Source organism: Jaculus jaculus, chromosome 22 (genome assembly GCF_020740685.1).
Source record: "Jaculus jaculus isolate mJacJac1 chromosome 22, mJacJac1.mat.Y.cur, whole genome shotgun sequence".
NCBI classification, from domain to species: Eukaryota; Metazoa; Chordata; class Mammalia; order Rodentia; family Dipodidae; genus Jaculus; species Jaculus jaculus.
The window spans coordinates 2,766,998-2,792,727 of NC_059123.1; the positions used below are offsets into that span (position 1 = coordinate 2,766,998).

Sequence of the window (25,730 nt, forward strand, 5' to 3'; positions counted from 1 at the left end):
CTGGGGACAACCTCCCAGCCCAGCCCAGCCCCTGCTTCTCCCTCCCACATGGCCGTGTGTGCAGCCTCGGCCACCACGTCCAGTCGGGAGTATCTCACTCACCATGACAGGCCCTGACTTGCCAAGAAGTCATAAATGAACACAAACGTTTTCTCAACTAATATCAGAGCTTTAAAAAACAAGCAGCAACAAAAACTGGCAAAATTAAGGAACAGTAAGAAAAATTTGCTCATTTATACTTAAAGTCGTTATTCATGATTAGATATAAGTATTGCAAACATTTTTGTTTGTCCCATGTATTTTTTAATTTTTTGAAATATATTTATTTATTTAAGAGAGAGAGAGAATGGGCGCGCCAGGGCCTCCAGCCACTGCATACGAACTCCAGACATGTGCACCCCCCTTGTGCATCTGACTAACGTGGGTCCTGGGGAATCAAACCTGAGTCCTTTGGCTTTGCAGGCAAATGCCTGAACTGTTAAGCCATCCCTTTAGCCCCTTATTATTATTATTATTACTATTATTATTATTATTATTTGAGATGAAATGTGGCATAGCCCAAGCTGGCCTCAAACTCATTATGTAGCTGAGAAGGGCCTTGAAGTTCTGACCCTTCTGCCCCCACCTCCCGAGTGGGACTGCAGGCGTGCCTGGGTGCACCCTTGCTCCTTCTTTCTAACCCTCTTGTGGGTTGGCGGACAAGGGTGGCAAGAGCCCACTGGTACAGACAGTTTCAGAAGCACATCCAGCGAGCTCCTGACCAACACCCCACGCCAGAAAGGGTCTGCATGTCACAGTCAACAGCACAGGACACATACGCATGACCATGGGGGTCTTAAAACATTTCAAAGGGGTTCTAAAGTACGACAAAGAACATTAAGAAAGAAGCACAGTGTAGATCCTAAGGAGAGAGCCACCCCATCATACCTCAAAAGAGCCCCGGCTGAAACTAAGAAAAATTGGCGAAACAAGCAAGGGTGCTGTTTTGCTGATGAACCAGATACCAGCACAAGGGGGAAGGAGATCAGCACAGAGAAAAATCAACTCCTACCAAATCAGGAGAGCCAGAGCCTCAGAGGCCCTCAACACCTCATCACTGAAGCAGACCAAAAATGAACCCAACATGGCTCAGGGAAATTTTGCGGAAGAGGGGGCGGAAAGAATGTCAGAGCCACATGTTGAGTCATGATATGCAGAGACATTTCTCCTACCCATAACTGTGAGCTAACTCCACAATATACGACCCATATACCTCAACAAGGAGGGGCCAATGGGAAGGGGGTAGGTCACAGATGAGCCTAATAATGATACCAAACTGACTGTATTTGCTGAATACAAACAAATTAATAAAAATATATATTAAATAAAATTTAAAAAAAGAAAGGAACACAGCTACAAGTCAAATACTAAGAACAGAACTTCCACATTTATTAAAACCCTGCCTTGCCTGTGGTGTGAGCTATTTTGAAGGCAGCCTAAATTAGAGCGCATGTGTTGATAAAGCCATGTTAATTTTCATGGCTCAGCCAAAGAATTTTTAAAAATGGAAAGGCTAAATAAAAAAGGTCTCAGAAAACCCCTGCTCTGAAAAAGATCTTTTCATGACCTTAAGGGGTTTTTTTTTGTTGTTGTTTTGTTTTTGTTTTTTGGTTTTTGGTGACATGAAGATTTTCTGGGCTTCTCATACAATTAATATAATGGAATAATTATTCTAAAACAAAAAAAGGTTGAAGAAATCCTACATGATGGAAACATAACGTTTACCGAGTCCAGTCACAAATGACAGTGAACCGAGTGAGCCCTGTCCCATGAAGTTCAAGTCTAGAGTTGAAAAGAGAAAAACAAGTGTCCGCAGTAAGTGGCTGACTGACGGAGACATGGGAGAACTTTCTCGCCAGGGTCTTCAGAGGCCACACCAAGCTTACACACACTCTTCCCAGCTCATCTAAGTAAGCAACAGCCTTCAAAGTTTTTGAGGCATTATGACTCCCGTATCAATGCCAACTAAGTTCCTTATTTCAACCAGGAGACCTGCTGGCTAACTGTTAAAAGCATGCAATTAGTTGAAAGCTTGCATTGTCAGAAACTCCTTAAACACCCACACATGAGCTGCGCTGCTCAGTCTGTGAGGTAAATGCTACTGGTGCCCCATCTATGCTTCTGTGCAGCCCGGATTTTAATGAGCCACAGTATCAGGGCCCTTCCCACTGCCACTGCAGCTGGTAGGCTGGAAATGCCAGGGCAGAACCACTGGGAACCGCCTTCACCTTCACGCAGTCCAGCACGCCTCCCCCTGCGGTAGGAGATGCATGGTACTCTATCTCACCGCTTCCCACAGTCACCTAGACCTTAGCACCCCTCGAGAGTGGTGACTTTATTTAGTGAGAACTCGCCATGCAGCTCAGACAGGCCTGGAGGTCACTGAAACCTAGGTTGGCCTCAGCCTTTCAATCCTCCTGCCTCAGCCTCCGCAGGGCTGGGATTACAAGTTATCAAACCCTGCTAGACAAAGACACGTGGAAAGTTAGAACTTCACCACCATAATCTTTGCAAGGTAGTAAATTTATTTCAGATTCCAAATGGCTATGGTGTGTTTCTTTACGTGAGCTGCCGAAGAAAAGAAGACACCAGGAGACATAACCAACCACCACGACAGAGGTGTGCCAACGTCCAAAGTCACAGCCCAAGGGGGAGAAGCCCCTTCCCAGCTGGGTCCTGGAAACAGTGGGGCAACAGACAGTGGGGACAGCTGTGTGAACCTAGCAGTTTCCTCTCCCAAGGGATCTTTCAGTAACAAACTTGGGAAAACCTTGGAAATTTCTGGGAATCATATTTATATATTACAAGGGGTCTCCTCCCCGTCAAAAAAAAAAAAAAGACCCAACACAACTACATTTAGGTGTATTTCCAGCGTGATGAGGAACAGATTTAGGGCAGGTTTGAATGGGATAAAATATCAGGTAAGTTCCAGCAATGGGTTTGATAGTTCAAGAGTTAGCAAAAACAAAAACAGCAGCAGCAAAAACAAAACCCACATGTTTTTGCAGGGTTGCTGACTAACTGACATCTCAGGTCAGGCATGCTTCCAGGCCTTTCTGAGAAGGAAGGAAAGGCCCTGTTAAAATTGGCAAGTCTGCTGAACCTTAGTGAGAATGACTTTTGTCTTTGCTTTCTCATGCTTTAGTCATCTGAAATGTCTGGGTTTGGCAGTGAACTTGGAACTTCTTGCCCGAGAGAGGCACTCACTCAGACTAAGACTTTGAAAAGAAATCTTCCTAGAGGAGACAATGCTTACACACACTTGGAGAGGCTGGTGGAATGCTACAGTATGTGGCCATGATGAAAACGGTATATTTTCACATTAGTTACCCACAGTTTTTTAAAACATATGTTTATTTATTAGAGACAGAGATGGGAAGAGAAAGAGAGAGAGAGAGAGAGAGAGAGAGAGAAAATGGGCATGCCAAGGCCTCTAGCCACTGCGAATGAACTCCAGACGCATGATCACCATGTGCATCTGGCGTACAAGGGAACTGGAGAATTGAATCTGGGTCCTTAGGCTTCACAGGCAAGCGCCTTAACCACCAAGCCATCACTCCAGCTCCCACCCCCCCACTTCTTACCAGACTTCTCCGCCTCCAAGATGTGACCTGAGGACAACCACTGGTGTGTTGATCCCAAAATGTGCAACCATCACGGTCACGCAGCAAAGACGGGCAGTGGGGAGCACTAGACCCCAGAGGGGAGCAGTCGGGGCGCAGGACAGAAAGCGTCACGGAGGTAAACCTCCACCCCACCCAAGACAGACTGCTTGTGACCCTGAGAGGCACTTAACTGTTAATGCGAACAGTCTGGTCTTTCCTACCGGCAAAGGAAGTGGGCAGGGTGGAGCCAGGCTACCAGGGTAAATAGGGCAGAATCTCCCCAAGCCTCAGCTACTAACTCTGACCCAAAAATAGCTGTCCTAAAGAAGCAATTAAGGTTTTAACTTAAAATATCTATCCCCTGAAGCCTCAAGCACTGAGTGCCTATGTCTAAACCATGTAGCCTCCCTTGTCTTGATTCGTTCTGCTTTTGTCTGAGACACGGTCTGGCTACGTAGCCCAAGCCCAAACTCTCAACCCTCCTTCCTCAGCCCTCCAAGTGCTGGGGTGACAAGCACTTGTCACCAGTATGCCCCCCACTTTGTTTCCATATTCTGTGCTCTTTCCACCCACCCACCCACTTTGCACCCCTGATCTGCTCGACCCTCCCTAGATACATTAAGTGAGGTTTCCGTAACCATGGCAACAGGGTGTGAAGGGGGAGAGGGGCTCAGAAACAGTAAGTGACAGGGACAGAAAAGCTTGGGGTGCTGGTGGCAGGGGTAATGGCCAATGTCACAGCACACAGAGTTAAAGTCGGCCGAACACAAGTATAGCACTAAGGACACTGGACATCTGAAGACTGCATGTGAATTAACGAGCTACAATTTGGGACCGCAGAGGTGGCTCGGCAGTTAAGTGTGCTTCCTACGCAAGCATGAGAATCTGAGGGGGCCTCAGACTGCCTGCGTTCAAATCTCCAGCACCCACGTAAGCAGCTGGGCACAGCCACATGTGTGTAGCCCCCCAAGCCCTGTGGGGCAGAGGCAGGGGAATCACTAGGGCTTCTAAGGGCAAATGGCACTGACGGGATAAAGTGCCACTTCCCTCCCTGTGTGCAGGGGACAAAGCAAGAGGAGCTATAAAAGTACCAGCAGGTGGGTGTGGTGGCGCACTCGGGAGGCAGAGGCAGGAGGATCACTGTGAGTTCGAGGCCACCCAGAGACTACATAGTGAGTTCCAGGTCAGCCTGAGCTAGAGTGAGACCCTACCTTGAAAAACAAAACAAAACAAAAAAAGATACCAGCAGGGTGGACCACCACCACCATCCTTGGCACTAAAACCTGATGGGAAAACTTTTCATGAAAAGCGTGTGCCATGGCAAAATACCCAGGGAGCCCCTGATACTCGACTACCTCCTCTGCTCACTTTACGGGTGCCTGGGGAAAGGCTAAGTTCCTGGCAGGTGGGCGCACGGGGCCCGGGCTCTACCAGACTGGGCTTCTGACGGACTGTGAGCCTGCATGCGGTCGCCGCGGCCCCCGGCTTACCGCGGCAGTGCCTGAGGGGGACGAGCAGACGAGGAGCCGCCTGTTCACCAACACGAGCGCTCCGGCGCCAGCGCCGCCCACGACAGGTGGCGCACAAACGCGCTTGTTAGGCTCTTCGAGGCCATACGCCGTCAGCCCAGATGTGTCCCGTGTTTCAGTTAAAGTTCTGGCAGCCCAGAGATTCCAGGAGAGAGGACGCGGGGGGCAGAGAGTGCACACGCCGAACCGCCCCACCGGCAACCTGCAGGCTCGCTCTTACGCAGGGGCGTGCTGGGGGACGCGGCAGGGCTGGCAAACGGCCAGCACCAGCAGGATTTTCGAGATGCGGCTGTGCCTGGTGCCCATGCAGTCTGGATAACTTCGTATGTTTTCTTCCACTCTCCTCCTCTTCCCTCCTCTCCCTCTTCGACAGGCACTTACCCTCCGTGTGCCCAGTACAGATGCAGGCACTGGAGCTTCCTTCCACTGGGCATCGCCCATCCCTGCTTGCTCTCCTCCACCCAGACCTCCGCTCTATTTTTAAGTCTTATGTTTAAGTTTGGGCACCGTGAGCCATCAGGGAATGAATGCAGCGTCCTCAGCGCAGTGCTCAGTGACTTGTTCTGGCTGCTTTATATTAATGTCTCTGACGTGGCTCTGTCTCAGATGCTTCGGTGCCGCCTCGGCCAGGGTGACGGTCCAGCAGCTCCGCGCCGGCCGCTCCTCTCCCCGGACACCGAGCGCGTTTATTCACCACCAGCCCCCGCGCAGCATTCCTTAGGCCGGCTGTCTCTCACACTTCCAATTCCCAGAGACCCTCCCCAACCTATGCCCACTCCCTCAGCTCAGCACATCCCTGAGGACCTCTCCAAGCAGGACACCTCAGCCCATCCTGGGCAGTCTCCCCACTGAAGCTCCCGAGGACACCTGCGGACTGACTTGTTTCCTGCTGTTTACGTGTGGGGTGCTGGGGAGCAAACCCGGAGCACTGCTCATGCTAAGTTCATGGGGACCCCGGAGCCACTCCCTCAGCCCGTGCCTTTATTCTTGGGCACAGCCCAGGCTGTCATACGACCACACTCGCTTACACCATCATCTCCTCCACTCCTGCTTCCTTCTGCTCAACCAAGAAACGTGCTGAAAATCCTCGTGCTTGCAAGGCAAGCATTTTCCCAGTGGAGACGGCTCCTTAGCCGCTGCACCCCCTTTTTGTGGAATACTATACAACTGGGCATTATGACACATTTTTCTGGTTTATAAAATAAGATCAAACCAAATAAATCTAATCTCCCCTCCACATCTAGCACCCAGAACTGTGAAAGGTGAGTTTGATAAGTCACTACCTTGGTATAGAATCAAATCAATGGCTATGAAGACGGTGGACTTAACATTTAAGCTATCACTCTGCTATAAAAAAAAAAATACTGTTAATTCCCTCCATAAGGAAAAGCAGACACATCCCTTTTATTCTGGAATCTAACACAACTGGTCCTGGGTTCTAGCCAGCCCTTTGAGGAGCTGTGGGGATGTATGTCTCTGCTCTCTCCCTGTTACACAACAAAATTTACAGTCAAAGCTCCATTTTCTAGTCTTAGGATCTTTTTCCAAGCATGGGATCATAGGGATTTTTTTTAAATTCTTTAATTTCCGGATTGAGGGAAAGGAGCTGAACAAGGAATCTTCAAAGTGCTGAGGCAATAGGATCAGCTCAGGCCTTACCTGGTTCCTTCCCCCAGACCACGCGTGGCTGTGGACATTTCTCCTGTTTGTGACTCATTCCTTGGGTTACTGAATCAAAACAAAATGAATTTCTCGGTAGCCAACTTACACAGAAGGATTTTAAAAGTTTCTCTATTAGTAATATATGCTAGCAAGTACTAGCAATTCCTCTTAATTAATTGCTATAGAATATATTTCTGTTTATTCAAGTGAAATCAATGAACTGCCATTATGGAATTGTTGAAAAATTTTCCGAACTTCCATTGAAAAATAAATGTGATTTCTTTTAAATCTGGTCACACAGCCATTGTCTGCTGAAGATAAATCTGCCAGCTTAAAAAAAAAAAAAAACCCCAAAGGAAAAATTTCTTGCATTCCTGCTTGAAACGATCACTTGGTAGAGAGTAAGTAGCAGAGGCTAGCTGGCCTCTCTGTGCACACACCCACCGGAGGAAAGTGGGCAAGTGAAGAGGGACGGCGGCTCGCTCTCTGTGCACACGTGAAGGTTCCAGTTTCAGGGGAGAATGGCCCAGGAGGTATCTTTTTTTGGTTGTTGATTTTTCTGAGGTAGGGTCTCGCTCTAGCCCAGGATGACCTGGAATTCAGTACATAGTCTCAGCGTGGCCTTGAACTCACAGTGATGCTCCTACCTCTGCCTTGTACAGGGATTAAAAAGCGTGCGCCACCACACCTGGTAGAGATGTTTTCATAGACCTTATGGCAACGATTACCATAGACCCCTTGACCAAGCAGGGACTCTTGGCCCTGGTCTCTTCCCATGCCACTGCAGCCGAGAGTGGTGACATGATGATAGCCACGGTGATGTGAAGGAGTGTTACCCACTCACCTCTAAATTTAGCTTCCTGAAAAGTCGCAGTTTTATTAATCGACGCTGCTAAGTAGGAATCTAAGTGAAGGGAGACAAAACCCCACTCAGCAGAGAAGCAAGAAAAGCTTTCCTTTTTGCTTGGCCTCTGCTCTGTGGCCAGCAGGAGCAAAGTGTCTCAGTGTCAAGGCCTGGGAAGATGTCACCAGTGACACCAACACCTGAAGCCCTTGGCAATGAGGAGTAGGGAAATCTGAAAGTATGCACGGGGCGTGGGTCAGGCAGAAGCCAAGGGCTGCAGGGAGAGGCTGAGCAGACGCAGGGCCCAGAAAAGAAAAGACAGTATTTCCCCATGTCTCGGAAGGAGTGGCTGCACAGCTCTGCAAAGAGCCAGAGGGGGCAGCTGCAGACTCCTGGTTACACGCTGAAGCCACAGCTATGGGACACGAGGGTGTGGAAAGCGGGGGGCCAAGCAAGGCCTGTGCAGACCTGAGAGGGAAGGGAGCTAGAAACAGGCGGAAAGTGGGGGGCCAAGCAAGGCCTGTGCAGAACCTGAGAGGGAAGGGAGCTAGAACCAGGCGGAAAGTGGGGGGCCAAGCAAGGCCTGTGCAGACCTGAGAGGGAAGGGAGCTAGAACCAGGCGGAAAGTGGGGGGCCAAGCAAGGCCTGTGCAGAGCCTGAGAGGGAAGGGAGCTAGAACCAGGCAGAAAGTGGGGACCAAGCAAGGCCTGTGCGAACCTGAGAGGGAAGGGAGCTGGAACAAGGTGGAAAGTGGGGGCCAAGCAAGGCCTGTGCGAACCTGAGAGGGAAGGGAGCTGGAACCAGGCGGAAAGTGGGGGGCCAAGCAAGGCCTGTGCAGAGCCTGAGAGAGAAGGGAGCTAGAACCAGGCGGAAAGTGAGGGCCAAGCAAGGCCTGTGCAGAACCTGAGAGGGAAGGGAGCTAAAACCAGGCGGAAAGTGGGGGGCCAAGCAAGGCCTGTGCAAACCTGAGAGGGAAGGGAGCTAGAACCAGGCGGAAAGTGGGGGCCAAGCAAGGCCTGTGCAAACCTGAGAGGGAAGGGAGCTAGAACCAGGCAGAAAGTGGGGGGCCAAGCAAGGCCTGTGCAGAACCTTAGAGGGAAGGGAGATAGAACCAGGCGGAAAGTGGGGGGCCAAGCAAGGCCTGTGCAGAACCTTAGAGGGAAGGGAGCTAGAACCAGGCGGAAAGTGGGGGCCAAGCAAGGCCTGTGCAGAACCTGAGAGGGAAGGGAGCTAGAACCAGGTGGAAAGTGGGGGGCCAAGCAAGGCCTGTGCAGAGCCTGAGAGGGAAGGGAGCTAGAACCAGGTGGAAAGTGGGGGGCCAAGCAAGGCCTGTGCAGAGCCTGAGAGGGAAGGGAGCTAGAACCAGGTGGAAAGTGGGGGGCCAAGCAAGGCCTGTGCAGAGCCTGAGAGGGAAGGGAGCTAGAACCAGGTGGAAAGTGGGGGCCAAGCAAGGCCTGTGCTGAACCTGAGAGAGAAGGGAGCTAGAACCAGGCGGAAAGTGGGGGGCCAAGCAAGGCCTGTGCAGAGCCTGAGAGGGAAGGGAGCTAGAACCAGGCGGAAAGTGGGGGCCAAGCAAGGCCTGTGCAGAACCTGAGAGGAAAGGGAGCTAGAACCAGGCGGAAAGTGGGGGGCCAAGGAAGGCCTGTGCAGAGCCTGAGAGGGAAGGGAGATAGAACCAGGCGGAAAGTGGGGGGCCAAGCAAGGCCTGTGCAGAGCCTGAGAGGGAAGGGAGCTGGAACCAGGCGGAAAGTGGGGGGCCAAGCAAGGCCTGTGCAGAACCTGAGAGGGAAGGGAGCTGGAACCAGGCGGAAAGTGGGGGCCAAGCAAGGCCTGTGCAGAACCTGAGAGGAAAGGGAGCTAGAACCAGGCGGAAAGTGGGGGGCCAAGGAAGGCCTGTGCAGAGCCTGAGAGGGAAGGGAGATAGAACCAGGCGGAAAGTGGGGGGCCAAGGAAGGCCTGTGCAGAGCCTGAGAGGGAAGGGAGATAGAACCAGGCGGAAAGTAGGGGCCAAGCAAGGCCTGTGCAGAACCTGAGAGGAAAGGGAGCTAGAACCAGGCGGAAAGTGGGGGGCCAAGGAAGGCCTGTGCAGAGCCTGAGAGGGAAGGGAGATAGAACCAGGCGGAAAGTGGGGGGCCAAGGAAGGCCTGTGCAGAGCCTGAGAGGGAAGGGAGATAGAACCAGGCGGAAAGTGGGGACCAAGCAAGGCCTGTGCAGAACCTGAGAGGGAAGGGAGCTAGAACCAGGCGGAAAGTGGGGGCCAAGCAAGGCCTGTGCAGAGCCTGAGAGGGAAGGGAGCTAGAACCAGGCGGAAAGTGGGGACCAAGCAAGGCCTGTGCAGAACCTGAGAGGAAAGGGAGCTAGAACCAGGCGGAAAGTGGGGGGCCAAGGAAGGCCTGTGCAGAGCCTGAGAGGGAAGGGAGATAGAACCAGGCGGAAAGTGGGGGGCCAAGGAAGGCCTGTGCAGAGCCTGAGAGGGAAGGGAGATAGAACCAGGCGGAAAGTAGGGGCCAAGCAAGGCCTGTGCAGAACCTGAGAGGGAAGGGAGCTGGAACCAGGCAGAAAGTGGGGGCCAAGCAAGGCCTGTGCAGAACCTGAGAGGAAAGGGAGCTAGAACCAGGCGGAAAGTGGGGGGCCAAGGAAGGCCTGTGCAGAGCCTGAGAGGGAAGGGAGATAGAACCAGGCGGAAAGTGGGGGGCCAAGGAAGGCCTGTGCAGAGCCTGAGAGGGAAGGGAGATAGAACCAGGCGGAAAGTGGGGACCAAGCAAGGCCTGTGCAGAACCTGAGAGGGAAGGGAGCTAGAACCAGGCGGAAAGTGGGGGCCAAGCAAGGCCTGTGCAGAGCCTGAGAGGGAAGGGAGCTAGAACCAGGCGGAAAGTGGGGGCCAAGCAAGGCCTGTGCAGAGCCTGAGAGGGAAGGGAGCTAGAACCAGGCGGAAAGTGGGGGCCAAGCAAGGCCTGTGCAGAGCCTGAGAGGGAAGGGAGCTAGAACCAGGCGGAAAGTGGGGGGCCAAGCAAGGCCTGTGCGAACCTGAGAGGGAAGGGAGCTAGAACCAGGTGGAAAGTGGGGGCCAAGCAAGGCCTGTGCAGAGCCTGAGAGGGAAGGGAGCTAGAACCAGGCGGAAAGTGGGGACCAAGCAAGGCCTGTGCGAACCTGAGAGGGAAGGGAGCTGGAACCAGGTGGAAAGTGGGGGCCAAGCAAGGCCTGTGCAGAACCTGAGAGGGAAGGGAGCTGGAACCAGGCGGAAAGTGGGGGGCCAAGGAAGGCCTGTGCAGAGCCTGAGAGGGAAGGGAGATAGAACCAGGCGGAAAGTGGGGGGCCAAGCAAGGCCTGTGCAGAGCCTGAGAGGGAAGGGAGATAGAACCAGGCGGAAAGTGGGGGGCCAAGCAAGGCCTGTGCGAACCTGAGAGGGAAGGGAACTGGAACCAGGCGGAAAGTGGGGGGCCAAGCAAGGCCTGTGCAGAGCCTGAGAGGGAAGGGACCTAGAACCAGGCGGAAAGTGGGGGCCAAGCAAGGCCTGTGCAGAGCCTGAGAGAGAAGGGAGCTAGAACCAGGCGGAAAGTGGGGGGCCAAGCAAGGCCTGTGCGAACCTGAGAGGGAAGGGAACTGGAACCAGGCGGAAAGTGGGGGGCCAAGGAAGGCCTGTGCAGAACCTGAGAGGGAAGGGAGCTAGAACCAGGCGGAAAGTGGGGGCCAAGCAAGGCCTGTGCAGAGCCTGAGAGGAAAGGGAGCTAGAACCAGGCGGAAAGTGGGGGGCCAAGCAAGGCCTGTGCAGAACCTGAGAGGGAAGGGACCTAGAACCAGGTGGAAAGTGGGGGCCAAGCAAGGCCTGTGCAAACCTGAGAGGAAAGGGAGCTAGAACCAGGCGGAAAGTGGGGGGCCAAGCAAGGCCTGTGCAGAACCTGAGAGGGAAGGGAGATAGAACCAGGCGGAAAGTGGGGACCAAGCAAGGCCTGTGCAGAACCTGAGAGGGAAGGGAGCTAGAACCAGGTGGAAAGTGGGGGGCCAAGCAAGGCCTGTGCAAACCTGAGAGAGAAGGGAGATAGAACCAGGCGGAAAGTGGGGACCAAGCAAGGCCTGTGCAGAACCTGAGAGGGAAGGGAGCTAGAACCAGGCGGAAAGTGGGGGCCAAGCAAGGCCTGTGCAGAACCTGAGAGGGAAGGGAGCTAGAACCAGGCGGAAAGTGGGGGGCCAAGCAAGGCCTGTGCAGAGCCTGAGAGGGAAGGGACCTAGAACCAGGTGGAAAGTGGGGGCCAACCAAGGCCTGTGCAGAACCTGAGAGGGAAGGGAGCTAGGACCAGGTGGAAAGTGGGGGCCAAGCAAGGCCTGTGCAGAACCTGAGAGGGAAGGGAGCTAGAACCAGGCGGAAAGTGGGGGGCCAAGCAAGGCCTGTGCAGAGCCTGAGAGGGAAGGGACCTAGAACCAGGTGGAAAGTGGGGGCCAAGCAAGGCCTGTGCAGAACCTGAGAGGGAAGGGAGCTAGAACCAGGTGGAATGTGGGGGCCAAGCAAGGCCTGTGCAGAGCCTGAGAGGGAAGGGAGCTAGAACCAGGCTGAAAGTGGGGGGCCAAGCAAGGCCTGTGCAGAGCCTGAGAGGGAAGGGAGCTAGGAGCAGGCGGGGTAAGAACGCGGCACGCAGCGGCAGACTCGACCTTCAAGCCACGACTGCCCCAGGCCGTCAGTCATCCCGACGCTTGGGGTCGGGAGCGGCCCCCTTCCTGCGGCCGCTGCTCCTGACCTCATCGTCAGCCTTGACATGACTGGTGCAGGCACACATCACCAGGTCATCCTGCGGGGTCCCAAAAGGGGCAAATGCAGCTAACTTACACGTTTCTTTTTCTGTTTTGTTTTTTTTTTTGAAGATTGTAAGCAAGCATGGCTTTATTTATATGGCTAATTTGTGGTGGGATCCACACAGGTGTGTGACGGGCTCAACTGCACACCTCCAGAAGCTGTATGCTGAAGCCCTGATGCCCAGAAACTCAGGATCATGACCTTACTTAAACACACTCTTCAGAGATAAATCGGGTTAACCCGATAAGGGGGGGGGCACTGAACCCCAGGGGAGCCGAAAGGGAGAAGACAGCCATCACAAGAGGAGGAGGGGCTGCAGCACAGCCTTCCCCACAGCCCACCCTCAAAGGTGACGCCAGCAGCTCCGGCTTTTCAAGGTGCAGCTGGCTTGGAAAGACTCGTTATCTGTTGTCAGTATACGTAGGCATCAATCAATCCTTTTCAGTGACAGCATTCAATGCCCTTTATGCTCCAGTAACATCCATGACACCCTAACTCGGATCCAGCAGTCACTCACACACGACTCCATGATTCTTTTTTTAATTTGTTTTGCTTATTATTCATTTATTTATTTGAGAGTGACAGAGCGAGAAAGGCGGGGGGGGGGGGAGGGTGGGAGAGAGAGAGAATGGGCGCGCCAGGGCTTCCAGCCACTGCAAACGAACTCCAGACGCGTGCGCCCCCTTGTGCATCTGGCTAACGTGGGACCTGGGGAATAGAGCCTTGAACCGGGGTCCTTAGGCTTCACAGGCAGGTGCTTAACCACTCAGCCATCCATCTCTCCAGCCCTCAAGCACTATTCTTATTAATGGATCCAACAATGACCTCCCAGAGGATGCCACGGACTTTGAAAATCTGCCCCCAAACCAAAGGCAAAATTATGCACAATAAACAAGTCACAGCAAGATTTATTCCGTGGGCCTCCCCTTCCCACAGAGGCTTGTGCTAGTATCATGTGGGGGTCACGGAGAGAGAGGTGCCCGGTGCGTAGACTTCAAAGCAATCTAATGACTAGGGAACAGTTTAACATCAACAGTGAAACTACTACACAAAATGCTCACTTTACATTCTTACAGGGTGACGCATGGCTAGCGAAAACAGGCCTCCTCCCACCTCTTCTGCTGCCAGGCCTCAAATTCTTCTAGCCACTTCCACAAGAGCAAACATGCCAGATGAGAAAATGTTGTGCCTGGCAAGCTGGAGGCGGCGGCCCTCCTCCGCACGGCAAGGCCTCAGCAGGCCGGGGCGGCCCATCGGGGTGCGGGGCGGTCTGGACCTAAAGCACACTTGATCCCCGGCTTCGGGCAGCTGCGCAGCGAGCACAGAGATGCGGTGCTGGCCACACGGCTCTGCTGCAGAACAGGCCAGCTTGGACGGGACCCGACCTCTGCGGTTAAGGTCACCATGCTCGCTGCACACCCTGGCTGCGGAGGTTGAGGGGAAGCATGGGCCTCGGTGGGCAGCCTGCGGGGCGCCGTTTTCCAATCTGCCTGGTTCTCTACGGAGCACTGGCAAATTCTCAGCATCTACTTAGCAACTTTAATCTCAGTAGAAGTGTCATCTTGGGGCGTCACCTTCACTGTCTTCTGTGGATACCCCTGGGATACAGCCTAGAATTACCACAAGGAAGGGCTCTGAGCACTGGCAGTGGACAGGCAGAGGCAGGAGAAAGGGAGAGCAGACACTGACGACGCCTCGGGAGGAGGGTCACGGGACATCGCGAGTCCAGACACAGTCGCAGACGTGCGAGGGGTCAGTGCTGCGCAGGACAAGGTCCAGCCCGGGGCACAGGCAGAATGGCCAGCCGACGCTGCTCTCCTGCTGAGGAGGTGGTGAGGTGCTTCCGTTCACAGCAACGCCAGTTCAAATGTCGTTCATCATATGCTGACACGAAAACACACCATGACTGACTGAACTTCTTCAAAAATAAAACCCTAAGAGTTGCAGTCATGATGGGGTTCGGGGCGCTGGGCTACGTGTTGCATCTAAGATCTGCATTCTTAAAGTAGGTTCCAGGACCACATTCCAGCCCCGCCCCAGAGCAGTCTTGGTCAGACCCTTGCTCTGAGTGAAGAAAACTCCAAAAAGAGTTAAGATCAGGTAATGGTTTAATGGCCCATCAATTACCCCCTTCCTCAATTCTCGCTACAATTTGCTGCCATCATTATCTAAAACATCCAACCCATTAAGAGCATGGGTCTCTAAGCATGGCCTTTACGTCAGCATCACTTGTTAGGGACACAAGTTCTCAGGCTCCACCCAGACCTGTGAACCAGACTCTGAGGGAGGATACAGAAATACGCATGCCCCCAAGTCCTCCGGGCGACAAGGGCACAGCTCCAGCTTATGAGCCGCTGGCAGTGATAAGCTGGATTCCCATCTGCTTCTAAGTTACTTATTTGGGGTCTTAAAACCTTGTGTTGGGCTGGAGAGATGGCTTAGCAATGAAGCGCTTGCCTGTGAAGCCTAAGGTCCCCGGTTCAAGGCTTGATTCCCCAGGACACATGTTAGCCAGATGCATAAGGGGGCGCATGCATCCAGAGTTCGTTTGCAGTGGCTGGAGGCCCTGGCATGCCCATTCTCGCTCTCTCTATCTTCCTCTTTCTCTCTCTCTCTCTCACTCTCAAATAAAATAAATAAAAAATTAAAAAAAAAAACTTTCTCCAGTAAGCAAAGCCCCTTCATCAGGGACGCTCTCCAACCTGGGAATCGGCTGTCTCTCATAAGGTGACATCAGGTTTGTCTCCACTATCCTAAATTGCACCCGTGTCCCCAGTCAACAACTAGTGTCACGCCTACGTGCTCTGAGCTCCTTTGGGGTCTGCTGGCGGTGCCACTCTGGTGCACAGCCTTGAGCCCACATTTTCCAAGTGATATACGGAGAAAATCCTAACAGCGATCTAACTAGTTAATCTAGACACCAGTGTTTCTCAAAGTGAAATCTATGGTCAGAAACGTCACCTGGGGGCTAGAGACATGGCTTAGCAGTTAAGGCGTTTGCCTACAAAGCCTAAGGACCCAGGTTTAATTCCCCAGTACCCACATAAGCCAGATGTACAAGGTGGCACATGTGTCTGGAGTTCATGTGCAGTGCCTGGAGGCCCTGGCATGCCCATTCTCTATCTGCCTCTTTCTCTCTCTCAAATTATACATATATAATTATAAATATATATTATATATAAATATATCATAAATATTATATATGTGTGTATGTGTGTGTGTGTGTATACACACACACACACACACACACATATATACGTAGACAGAGAGAGAGGTGTCACCTGCATAATTGATGGGTGATCAAGCCATTACATGACCTTAAACTCCTACCCTTTTCCTTTTCAAAGTTTTCTTCTTAACTCAGAGCAACTGGTCTGACCAGGACTGCCCTGGGGGTGGGGCAGGAATGTGGTCCTGGAACCTGGTGTGATTCGAGCCTGCAATCAAAGCACTTGGGGAGCTAAGGCAGGAGGACCACGAGTCCACGCCAGCCTGGGCTTTGTGTGAGACCCTGTTTCAAAACACACGCACACACACACACACTCACCGGGAATGTATGATGGAAGGAGAGTTCAGGCCCACAGTCTCCTGAGCCAGAAATTCCTGGAAATGGGACTTGAGGATGTACCCTTTCTGTTGGAATTTAATTTTCATGGCTGAGACTAAATATACCTTAATAAAACTTGCCTTGGATCAACTGCTTCTTGGCTTACGAGAGCACTGAGCTAAATCCTACAGTGAGACAAAGAGCTCTAACTCGGTCCCTGGCCCGTTCCATTTCTTAGCACAGTGTGCCACATCATGCTTTGTGTTCACTGGAAGATCATAGTTCTTATTTTTCTTACCAGATAGTGTCTTCCTCAGTACAAACCTATAGAACCAATTTTCAACACTAATGGGTCTCACCATTTTATTTTCAGCCCAGACATATGCACTGAAGACCATTTTGAAGAAATCATTTGTTCTATTTCCCCAGGACTTATTCATCTGTAAGTTGTCAAAGCTTATGTAAGCTTCAGCAAAACGGAAGCACAGAATTTCAGGGCTAGGGGAGAACATCCAAACAGCTGTCAAATAGCAGATGATATTGCTTATAACTAGTTCCACAAACCAATCCATCCCCTAGCCTTAGTTATGAAAGCTAGGCTTGCTCTCGTATAACCACTGGCGTCCATATTCCTCCTACCAAATGAGCCTTTTCTTTCCCGAAACTCCCAAGGCACCCGCACAGAAAGCCCGTTGTCAGCGTCGTCACTGAAGGTGGGGGACACTGCTCAGAGGGTAAAGGCCCTTGCCGGCAAAGCCTGAAGGCCTGGGCTCGAGTCCTCAGCACTCGCGTCAGGTAAAGCCAGATGCACAAAGTGGTGCACGTGTCTGCAGTTTATCTGCAGTGGCAGGAGGTCCTGTGTGCCCATGTTCTCTCTCTCTCTAATTACACATACACATATAAAAGTTATTTTTTAGGGCTGGAGAGATGCCTTTATCAGTTAAGGTGTTTTGCCTGTGAAGCCTAAGGATCCAGGTTCAATTCCTCAGAACCCACGTGAGCCGCCAGATACACACGGTGGCAAAGGTGTCTGGGAGCTTGTTTGCAGTGGCTAGCCTCCATAAATAAAGAAATAAATAAATAAACAAACAAAAATAGCAACTAACATTATATAATAGGAACAAAAGGAAGCCAAGAGATAAGTATGATATTTAGTACTGCTGTCAGAGAAATGGCTATAAACAAGAGGAGAACATGACAGGTTCTTTCCTAAAATTAGCACTCTCTCAAAACAACTTGTACCCATCTTACCAAGTAAACACTCCTCTTTTCTAAAGCTTCACTGGAAGGGCAGGGTGGTGCAAGGGGATTATGGTCAGGGTATGTTGTCTATATGTATGGAGGTTGTCAATAAAAAGGTTTTACAGAGCTGGAGAGATGGCTTAGCGGTTAAGCGCTTGCCTGTGAAGCCTATGTATTCCAGTTCGAGGCTCGATTCCCCAGGATCCACATTAGCCAGATGCATAAAGGGTGCACATGTCTGGAGTTTGTTTGCAGTGGCTGGAAGCCCTGGTGCGCCCATTCTCTCTCAATCTGCCTCTTTCTCTCACTGTCACTCTCAAATAAATAAAAATGAACAAAAATAATTTGTAAGTTTTTTAAAAAGAGAAAAGTATAAAAAACTGAGCTGTCAAAGTCTGCAGCAGTAAACTAAGCTCGGTGATGGAGACGGCATGGGGAAGAGCTGCACAGATCCGCAGGAGCGCACACTCACACACCAGCCATCTGTGAAGTGCCCAGCCTGGAGCTGACGTTTCCTTTCAGAATTTGACTATGGAATTGCCAAATTCAGTTTCTGAGTCTCATATTAAGATGACAGCTTTAATATATGTTCATGGAAGGAATATAAATTGGCTCATATTGGCTAGCAAGATTTTTATTTATTTGACAGAGAGAGAGAGAGAGAGAGAACGGATATGCCAGGGCCTCCAGCCATTGCACAGGAACTCCAGACACATGTGCCACCTTGTGCATATGGCTTATGTGGGTCCTGGTCCTTAACCACTAAGCCATTTTGCCAGCCCAAGATCTTTTTTTGATATGATTTACATACAGTAAAAACTATGCTTTTAAAGTGTATCGTTCAAGGAGCTGACAATATATGCAAATGTGTTTGGCTGTGCCGCTCAACACAGGTATCCCATGGGGCTACTATGCGCATGGATTAAGGACAGCCCAGTCCAAAAATTAGATGGGATTTAAATGTAAATGATACACCAGGCATCCAAGATTTAGTTAAAAATGCAAAAGAACTTAATTTTATATTCATTTATGGTGAAATTATAATGTTTTATAAAGTATATAAAGTAAATCAAAATTTTTTTTTACCTGGGTCTTTTCCCTCTTTTTTTTTTTTTTTTTTTTTTGAGGTAGGGTCTCACTCTAGCCCAGGCTGACCTGGAATTCACTATCGAGTCTCAGGGTGGCCTCAAACTCATGGCAATCCTCCTACCTCTGCCTCCCAAGTGCTGGAATTAAAGGCGTGAGGCACCACGCCCGGCTCTTTTCCCTATTTTAATATATCTGTGAGAAAATAAAAAGCTGATGACTTGGGATTGTGTCTTAAATGGCGTTTTCACTGACAATGCTGACACAGGTTCTTCCCTTGTGCACCTATGCAGGTGATACCACATCCCTATCCCAGCTCCTGACAATTACTCACCTATCTGTAAATGTACAACGTTGCTTTGGGAAGGCTTAAAAAGAAATTCCCTTTATCGGCTTGCAACTCCAAATTTTCCATCTCTGTTTTGTGTTGTTTCCATAATGTTTATCATTAAATTTTGTGAGTTTTTTTGCATCGTCTACATCATTAATTATCATTAATGGACCATCATCTTTACAAACACGTGTGTTCCCAGGCTGGCAGGCCATCTCAGATATGCTGGAGGCAATACACGGTCTTCAAGGGATATGGGTGCCCTGCTCTCCAGCTGAATGGAGACCATTACACACACACAGCAGTGTCTATTCACAGATGTGCGGGAGATCTGGGCCAGAGGCGCGGAACCTCCCACCGTCACTTCACTCACCTCCGGAAGCAGAGAAAGCGGGAAGGGGCGAGAACAGGCTGCGGGAAGGAGCGAGGGAGCAGCAAGCAGGGTGTGCTGATAGCACACAGCTCCTCAGAGGGAGTTCTGTGGTGCTTGGCCGCACACAGACAGGCAGACAGACAGCAATGCTCCTCTCCCCACTCCCATCCCAGCCTGTCCCCTTTAGTGGGCTTGGAAACAATGGGGTCCCTCCTAATTCATCTAAAGATGCTGTTGACAAGTGACACTCACAGTTCCCGCTTCTCTCTCTCCCTCTCCTCCCCCCCCCCCCAGCCAGCCAGCATGCCACCCCATGAGGCTGCAGACTCCACCAGGACACTGCAGCCGGCCTCCTCTCTGCTCCTCCTTGGTCGCTTTGCTGTCTGCCTCTGGGAACTGAGCCCACAGCCTCACATGTGCCAGCCAAGCCCTCCACCACAGAGCCACGTTCCCAGCCCTTTGCCCTGCTTTTTCCTAGGTGACTTTGGGGGCTGGATGCCAGCTCGTCAGCCCCTGCACCCTCGGGCTCCTGCTCAGCGGCCAACCCGGAGCACTTCCGCCCCACCCTTCCTTCAGAATGCCTTGAGAACTAGAACAAAGGTCTGCAGCATTGTGCTGCTGTTCTCCTAAGGAAAGGTCAAAATATGCCAACTCCGCTCTCCGGTCTGTGGTTTCTTCTTTCCTGGGGCGCCAACACCCTCCGTGAAGGAGGCTCTCAGCCCCGGCTCAGAACGGTGCTAGGGAGAGCAAGGATCCACAGCCTCGTAAGGTGACACCTGTCTGAGCAGATCCAGCTCCCAAAGCGTTCTCTCTGGGTCATTCCTCTCTGATGGCAGGATGCGCCAGACAACACTGGGAAAGAAGGCCGCGCTGTGGACCCCATGCTAACCCTGGGGCTCCCGGCTCCCGTAACGAAGAGCACCACAGCTGTCAAGACGTTTGCCGAGCAGACACCAACCACGCTGACAGGTAAGACACTTCGTAGGACACAAGACAGCCACAGAAATGCAACAGTGATTGTCAAATGCACATGGCCAGGGATGGAAAAGTATTCTGTGTCTGACAGATAAGATTAAAGAAAAAATGCCAGTGGGCCAGGCATGGGGGCGCACACCTTTAATCCCAGAATTTGGAAGGCGGATCACCATGAGTTCGGGGCCACCCTGAGACTACATAGTGAATGCCAGGTCAGCCTGAGCTACAGTAAAAACCTACCTCAAAAAACAAAAACAAAAAAACAGTGGGTTGGATGAGGCCCATCACACTGGGAAGGACGATCTGCTCGACTGGATCTCGGGCCACTTTGCTGATCTCACCCAGAACACCTTCACAGACACACCTAGACTCACGTGAGCCCAGTGTCCAGAAACCCCATGAGCCAGTCAAATTACTACATAAACACAGACCCATCAGCCGGGCGTGGTGGCGCACGCCTTTAATCCCAGCACTCGGGAGGCAGAGGTAGGAGGACCGCCTTGAGTTCGAGGCCACCCTGAGACTACATAGTGAAGTCCAGGTCAGCCTGGGCCAGAGTGAAACCCTATCTCGAGAAACCAAAATAAAAATAAATAAAATTAGATCCATCAAATTAGAAACTTCCTCCTGTAAGATTCTAAGTCCCATCAAGTCAAATGGATTTTAAGAAGTGTTCCCACACTGAGCCACTGCTGCGCCTGGCCTCAGGCCTACCTCACTGTCGGCCCACCGCGCACATCACCTTTGGAATCTCAAGAAGTTTTGCTAAAGATGATCTTGCTCCACGAGAAAAGCAGACTACCCTGCTCTAGATGACGAACGTGTAACCCGGGAGAGTTGACACCAGCAAGTCCCGTGAAGGCCTCACAAGAGAAGTGGACACAAGAAGCGCTGCTAGCGAGGACCCCGACCCTGAGCTGTGGGCAGAGGTGAAAGCTCTTTGTCAACTAAAACGGACAATATGGAGTCCTAAGGGTGACATGTCTGCTCCTTCTGTGGTGCCTTCTCAAAAACTGGAATTTGCACACACGTGCGCACACACACATAAACGTGCACATATGAACACATTATGAGGGGCTGTATTTTTTTTCTCTGGGGCAGGACAGAAAGTGGGATTCAAAGACTTTCATTACCTGAACTATATATTAAAAATGGGGGCGTGTGTACATATGTATGTGTGAAAAGGAAGGAAGGGATGGGAGGGGAGGGAGGGGGAATAAAGATAAGATGTCAAGTTTTCTCTGGGCTATCTCTCTTTGAAGGTCTCCTGTCCCCTGCTCATGCTACACTTACTGGCCACGCTCTCATTCTCAAATGCTCCTAACACCCATTTGCCATGCCTTTTATCACAAGTACAGGGGAGCCTCTCTTCTCCATTCCAGCTGCATGGAAGCAAATCTACCAGTGAGTGCTGTTCTGGGCCACAGCCTTCCGGAGGCAATACAAGCTCTGAATGTAAGCTGGACAGAAGAGGAGGAAGAGGAACACTGACTTTAAACCCCACTGCCCCTGCCCCTCACTGTTTAGGGCTTATCCTGTGTACCACACATCCTTCTTTCTCAGTGAGCTGCAATGTGGACTTGTCTGTGGCCTGCATCGAGTCACCCAGAAACCTTCTCAGGATGAGGTAGGTGGGGAACCTCCCAAGACACAGGGTGTGCAGAGGCTGTCTGGGCTCCGAAGCCTCTAGAATCTAGGTTCTTGGGGTTATGAGCAAGTTATGTAACTGCATGTCTTGGCTCCTTCCTCAGGAAAACAGTGATGTGTAACAGGCCAGGTTGCTTCAGGAGTAACACAAAACACATGTGAGGTATTGAGCCTAGGGCCGAGCACCCAGTATGTGGTTGCCGGTCACTGATGGGAGCTGAGGCAGGTCATGGGTACTTGCCAGGCTCCCTATCCGCTGGACAGCAAAAAGCCTGCAGCTCAGCCAGCACAACTGTGACAAGCCCCAGTGCGAGTCATGGCCAACTTCAAGTGCAACCTTGTTGAATGGAGTGCAGGCAGCCACTTGGAATCGATCTTACGGAACCCACAGGCCCTGGTTGAGGCTCGGCCACCAGGACATGTATACATGACACCTTGGAATCAGGGGACACACTCTGTGGTTTCCTATCCATTTTTCTTTTCCCACGTTTCAGGCTAGAACTTGGTTGCTTTGTCGTCATGGTGACCAACGGTTCTGGAACACATCAACTTCTGGCAGTTGTGTTTTTCAGTATTAAGACTTGGGTCGAAAGGATTACGAACATCCCACTTATTCCTGGGACTCAGGTGCGCCTCTCGCGTGGGCAGTCCTCAGAGGAGAGCACAGTGGGGTCACGCATGTGTGGGGGGATGGCCTTCTGGCCCCTCTCACAGGGGCATCACGGAAAAAGCTGGATTACATACTGCCAGCAGAAGGTGGGAGGGTGGGCACTTAAAGACCTACAATCTGTCTGGAAAGCAATTTGACATCAACTGTCATAAGACTTGAGTATATTTATCTCCGATCCACGGATCCCATGCGCAGGAATATAACGAAAGAGACTTATGGGCAACAGGCAGGTGTACATTCAATGATCACTCATCGGGCCATTTAATAGTCTTAAGTAATCTAATAATCACTAGTCGCCTAACCTAATGATTATTAATAGGTAACACTTAGGAGTATTTAATAAGTAGTTAAGAGGTATAGAAGTCATATACCAACATATCCTATCTAGAGCTATCCATACTGATGGGTAGATAAAGATATATACAGAATAGGCCATCTTGTAAATGTAATACGGTTTCGTTTCCACTGATGTGAGATCCACATTTGTGTGGCTGTGCGTATACACCCACATATGACTGTGTAAAGGAAGAGAGAGGCAACTGCTAATGGTGACAGCCATCTCAGGAAGGTGGGGTCAGGCACAGTCAACTATCTTCACACTTTCCTGTAGCTTTTCAAATCCTTATCTTTCTTTTATGATGCAAGTGCTTTCGACCATAGTAAGACAGGTGATGAGAGTCGGCAGGAAGAGAGGCCCAGTGGAGGATCCTGTCGCACAAAGAAACAAGTTTCCAGAGAGACAGAGTGCCGGCTGCTTCTGTTCTCCTTTGGACAGGACGCAGGTGAGCTGTCTGAGTGGGAGAGCTCGACGGGAGAGGGGCAGGTGCCACCTTCTGCCGAAGGACCCAAGAGTCTTCCTCTCACCTGGGTCACCCGTGCACTTTTTCCTTCTCAGGTTTTCTGAGCGGAGGGAGACATGAAAGTGGCGCCTTGGAGCACCACGGCAACCCCACCCTCCAGCAGCGATGACAGCGACTCCGAGACTTCCTCCGCATCCAGTTCCAGCCACAGCCTCTCGGTGGGGTACTACCCCTCCGAGAACACTTTCTCCTATGAGGACATGGGCTGTGAAGAGAAAACTTCTGCTGACCTGTCAGCCTGCTTCCTCCCTCCTACCCAAGGGGCATGGGGGACAGAGAGTTTAAGGAGACATTTGTGGAGACGAGATCAGATGCAGTGTGTCCCAGAGCAGTTCTGCAAGCTAAGCATCATGCTGGCCTGGGATGCTGACGTGGGCTCAGACCATGCAGTCCCACAAGCTAGTGTGGATCTGAATGGCCACCACCAGTGGATGGACAAGGGACTGGGAGAGAAGACAAAACTGACTTCCGACAAGCTGGAGAATCTAATTCAAAGGCTGGAAACATTTCTAGAAAATGAGAAATCTGACCAAGACGACAGCCCTGGATCTGTCTGGGAGGTCCCCTCCCCGCACGCCAGCGACTCCTCTCCACGCACGCTGCAAGCCTGTCTTGAAGAGCTGGACACTTGTCAAGACTCGTCCACCACGTACAGACCACAGAAAAGCAAAGACGCCACCCGCGTCCTCATGAGTCCTCTGGGGTTACAGGAAGAGGAACTTGACCCAGTGAGTAGAGAGAGGCCTCCCAGGGTAGCAAGGGACAGGCCTGGGGAGACAGGTGGGACAGCCAAGCCCCACCGGGTTGCAGTCCGGTGACCAGCCCTGGGAGAAGTTGGGGCGGAGCTGTAGAGAGGAGGCCCAGCGCCGAGGGGGGGGGGGGACAAGCAAGGGTCAGCGGCAATCATCATGCAAAACTAAATGTGCGTGCAAATTTAATTGGTGTGGAAGCTTTGAATTGAGCTGGTTTTGGAGAGTAGATTTGGGTTCCACACAGGAGTGGATAAGGAGCCCGGGCCACGATGCCACAGGTATCTAACTCACCCTTGTATTCTGAGCAGGAGACGAGGCTGAGGGGGAGCCCCACCGAAACCCCGTCCACCTCTTCCAACACACACACCACGTTCTGCCCAAACCTCCGGTGGGCATTCTGCTGGCTGAGGAAGCGCCTCTTTTCCAGATGGAGGAGAGACCACCATCCTGGTCAGGCAAAAAAGAGTTGTTCTCTTAGAGTCAACAGAATCCAACCCCAAGAAGGCCTCCAGAATTAGCTCACCGGACACCTCGAGACTTATAGCTTTTGATAGCCTCTGTTCTACAACCCCCATAGGTTTAATTTTCTTTTCTCAATAAACAAGAGTTCTGGTCCATGTCCTCCAGCCCATCATCTTGACTCAGGCTGAAAGAGTGCATGTCCTCTAGAAGACTGAATTCATTCACAGGAAATTTTGGGGAGTCTTAGGCTTCCTAAGTGGACAGTATTTTTTTTCCGCTCCTCTCTCCTCTTCTTGCTGTATTTTGTCCCACTTTGTGCATTTTATTTGTGCATTTAACCTATTTTATCATTAGCCCAGTTTCCAGAAGCAGCAGTGCAGCTCCTCAGCCTCCCTCTCTGGGGCTGGTTTGCTAAACCTTCAGGGCAAGATCCCGAGCAGCGAGAGCAGGCTCGGTCACAGGAAACCACTTCCGCAGGTCTTGCTGTGGCCTCAGCAGCTCCGCGGCTTCAGAGTGGGGGACACGCTGGTTCTGGTGCGCTGGGTGCAGTGAGGGGTCCAGTGACAAGGAAAGGGAGGGTTGGAAATGCTTCGTGGCCGCCCCAGATGTGGCGCTCTTCCTCTGTAGGACCGAGGAGGTCTGTCCAACACCTCGAAGACGGCTGTGAGAATTGATGAGCCAATGTTGCTCTGTTAGTACCCGAGGACTTGCGGGTTAAGTTTCAGTCAGTTCCCACTGAGTTCTTTCCTACACTGAAGCAATAGTCACTGTAAGTTAAGGGTTTTCCACAGGTCCTCTCCACTGGTCTCCCAAAGTTCCTTCTCCACGGGCACTCAAGTTCCCTCCAAAGTCAACTTCTCTGAAGGATGTGCTGCAAACCCTGGGCGCTCTGAGCGCTGGGCTTGCTGCCGACTCATTCCTGGACCTCAGCGCCCCTCACTCGCCCCAGACATGCTCTGCACCCCACTCTGAGCCCTGGGCTTGCTACTGACTCATTCCTAGACCTCAGCACCCCTCACTCACCCCAGACATGCTCTGCACCCCCTCCCCCAGCTTTTGCCACCATTTCCTGTTACCTTTAGAACCAGGGAGAAATGTGGGTGAGTTCCCAGTCCCCACAGCCTTCCCTTATCAATTTCAGTTCTCTTCCTTACTCTCTCCCCCTTCCCATACTTGGCATAGAAATGCCAGACTCTTCCATAATTCAAGCTTTGAGCTCCAGTGGCTTCTTACTTAAAGGATAAAGGTGGGTAAACATGCATCTGTGGGGGTCACAGGTGGGAACAGTCTACAGGAGATACACATAGTGAACTAAGA

The 25,730-nt window shown here is 51.5% G+C and overlaps 2 protein-coding genes across 11 annotated transcripts in view; one reads left to right on the forward strand and one right to left on the reverse strand.

The window, feature by feature from the left end:
- The window catches only part of Ppfibp1 (PPFIA binding protein 1), a 167,656-nt gene that overhangs the window by 64,963 nt on the left and 76,963 nt on the right, over window positions 1-25,730 (reverse strand). The window lies entirely within an intron of this gene.
- On the forward strand, window positions 19,804-24,564 carry C22H12orf71 (chromosome 22 C12orf71 homolog). Its single transcript, XM_012950104.2, has 6 exons — window positions 19,804-20,016; window positions 21,381-21,649; window positions 22,164-22,296; window positions 23,000-23,121; window positions 23,235-23,927; window positions 24,260-24,564. Exons 5-6 carry the CDS (start codon window positions 23,256-23,258, stop codon window positions 24,467-24,469), a joined length of 882 nt encoding a protein of 293 aa, XP_012805558.2. The 5' UTR covers window positions 19,804-20,016; window positions 21,381-21,649; window positions 22,164-22,296; window positions 23,000-23,121; window positions 23,235-23,255; the 3' UTR covers window positions 24,470-24,564.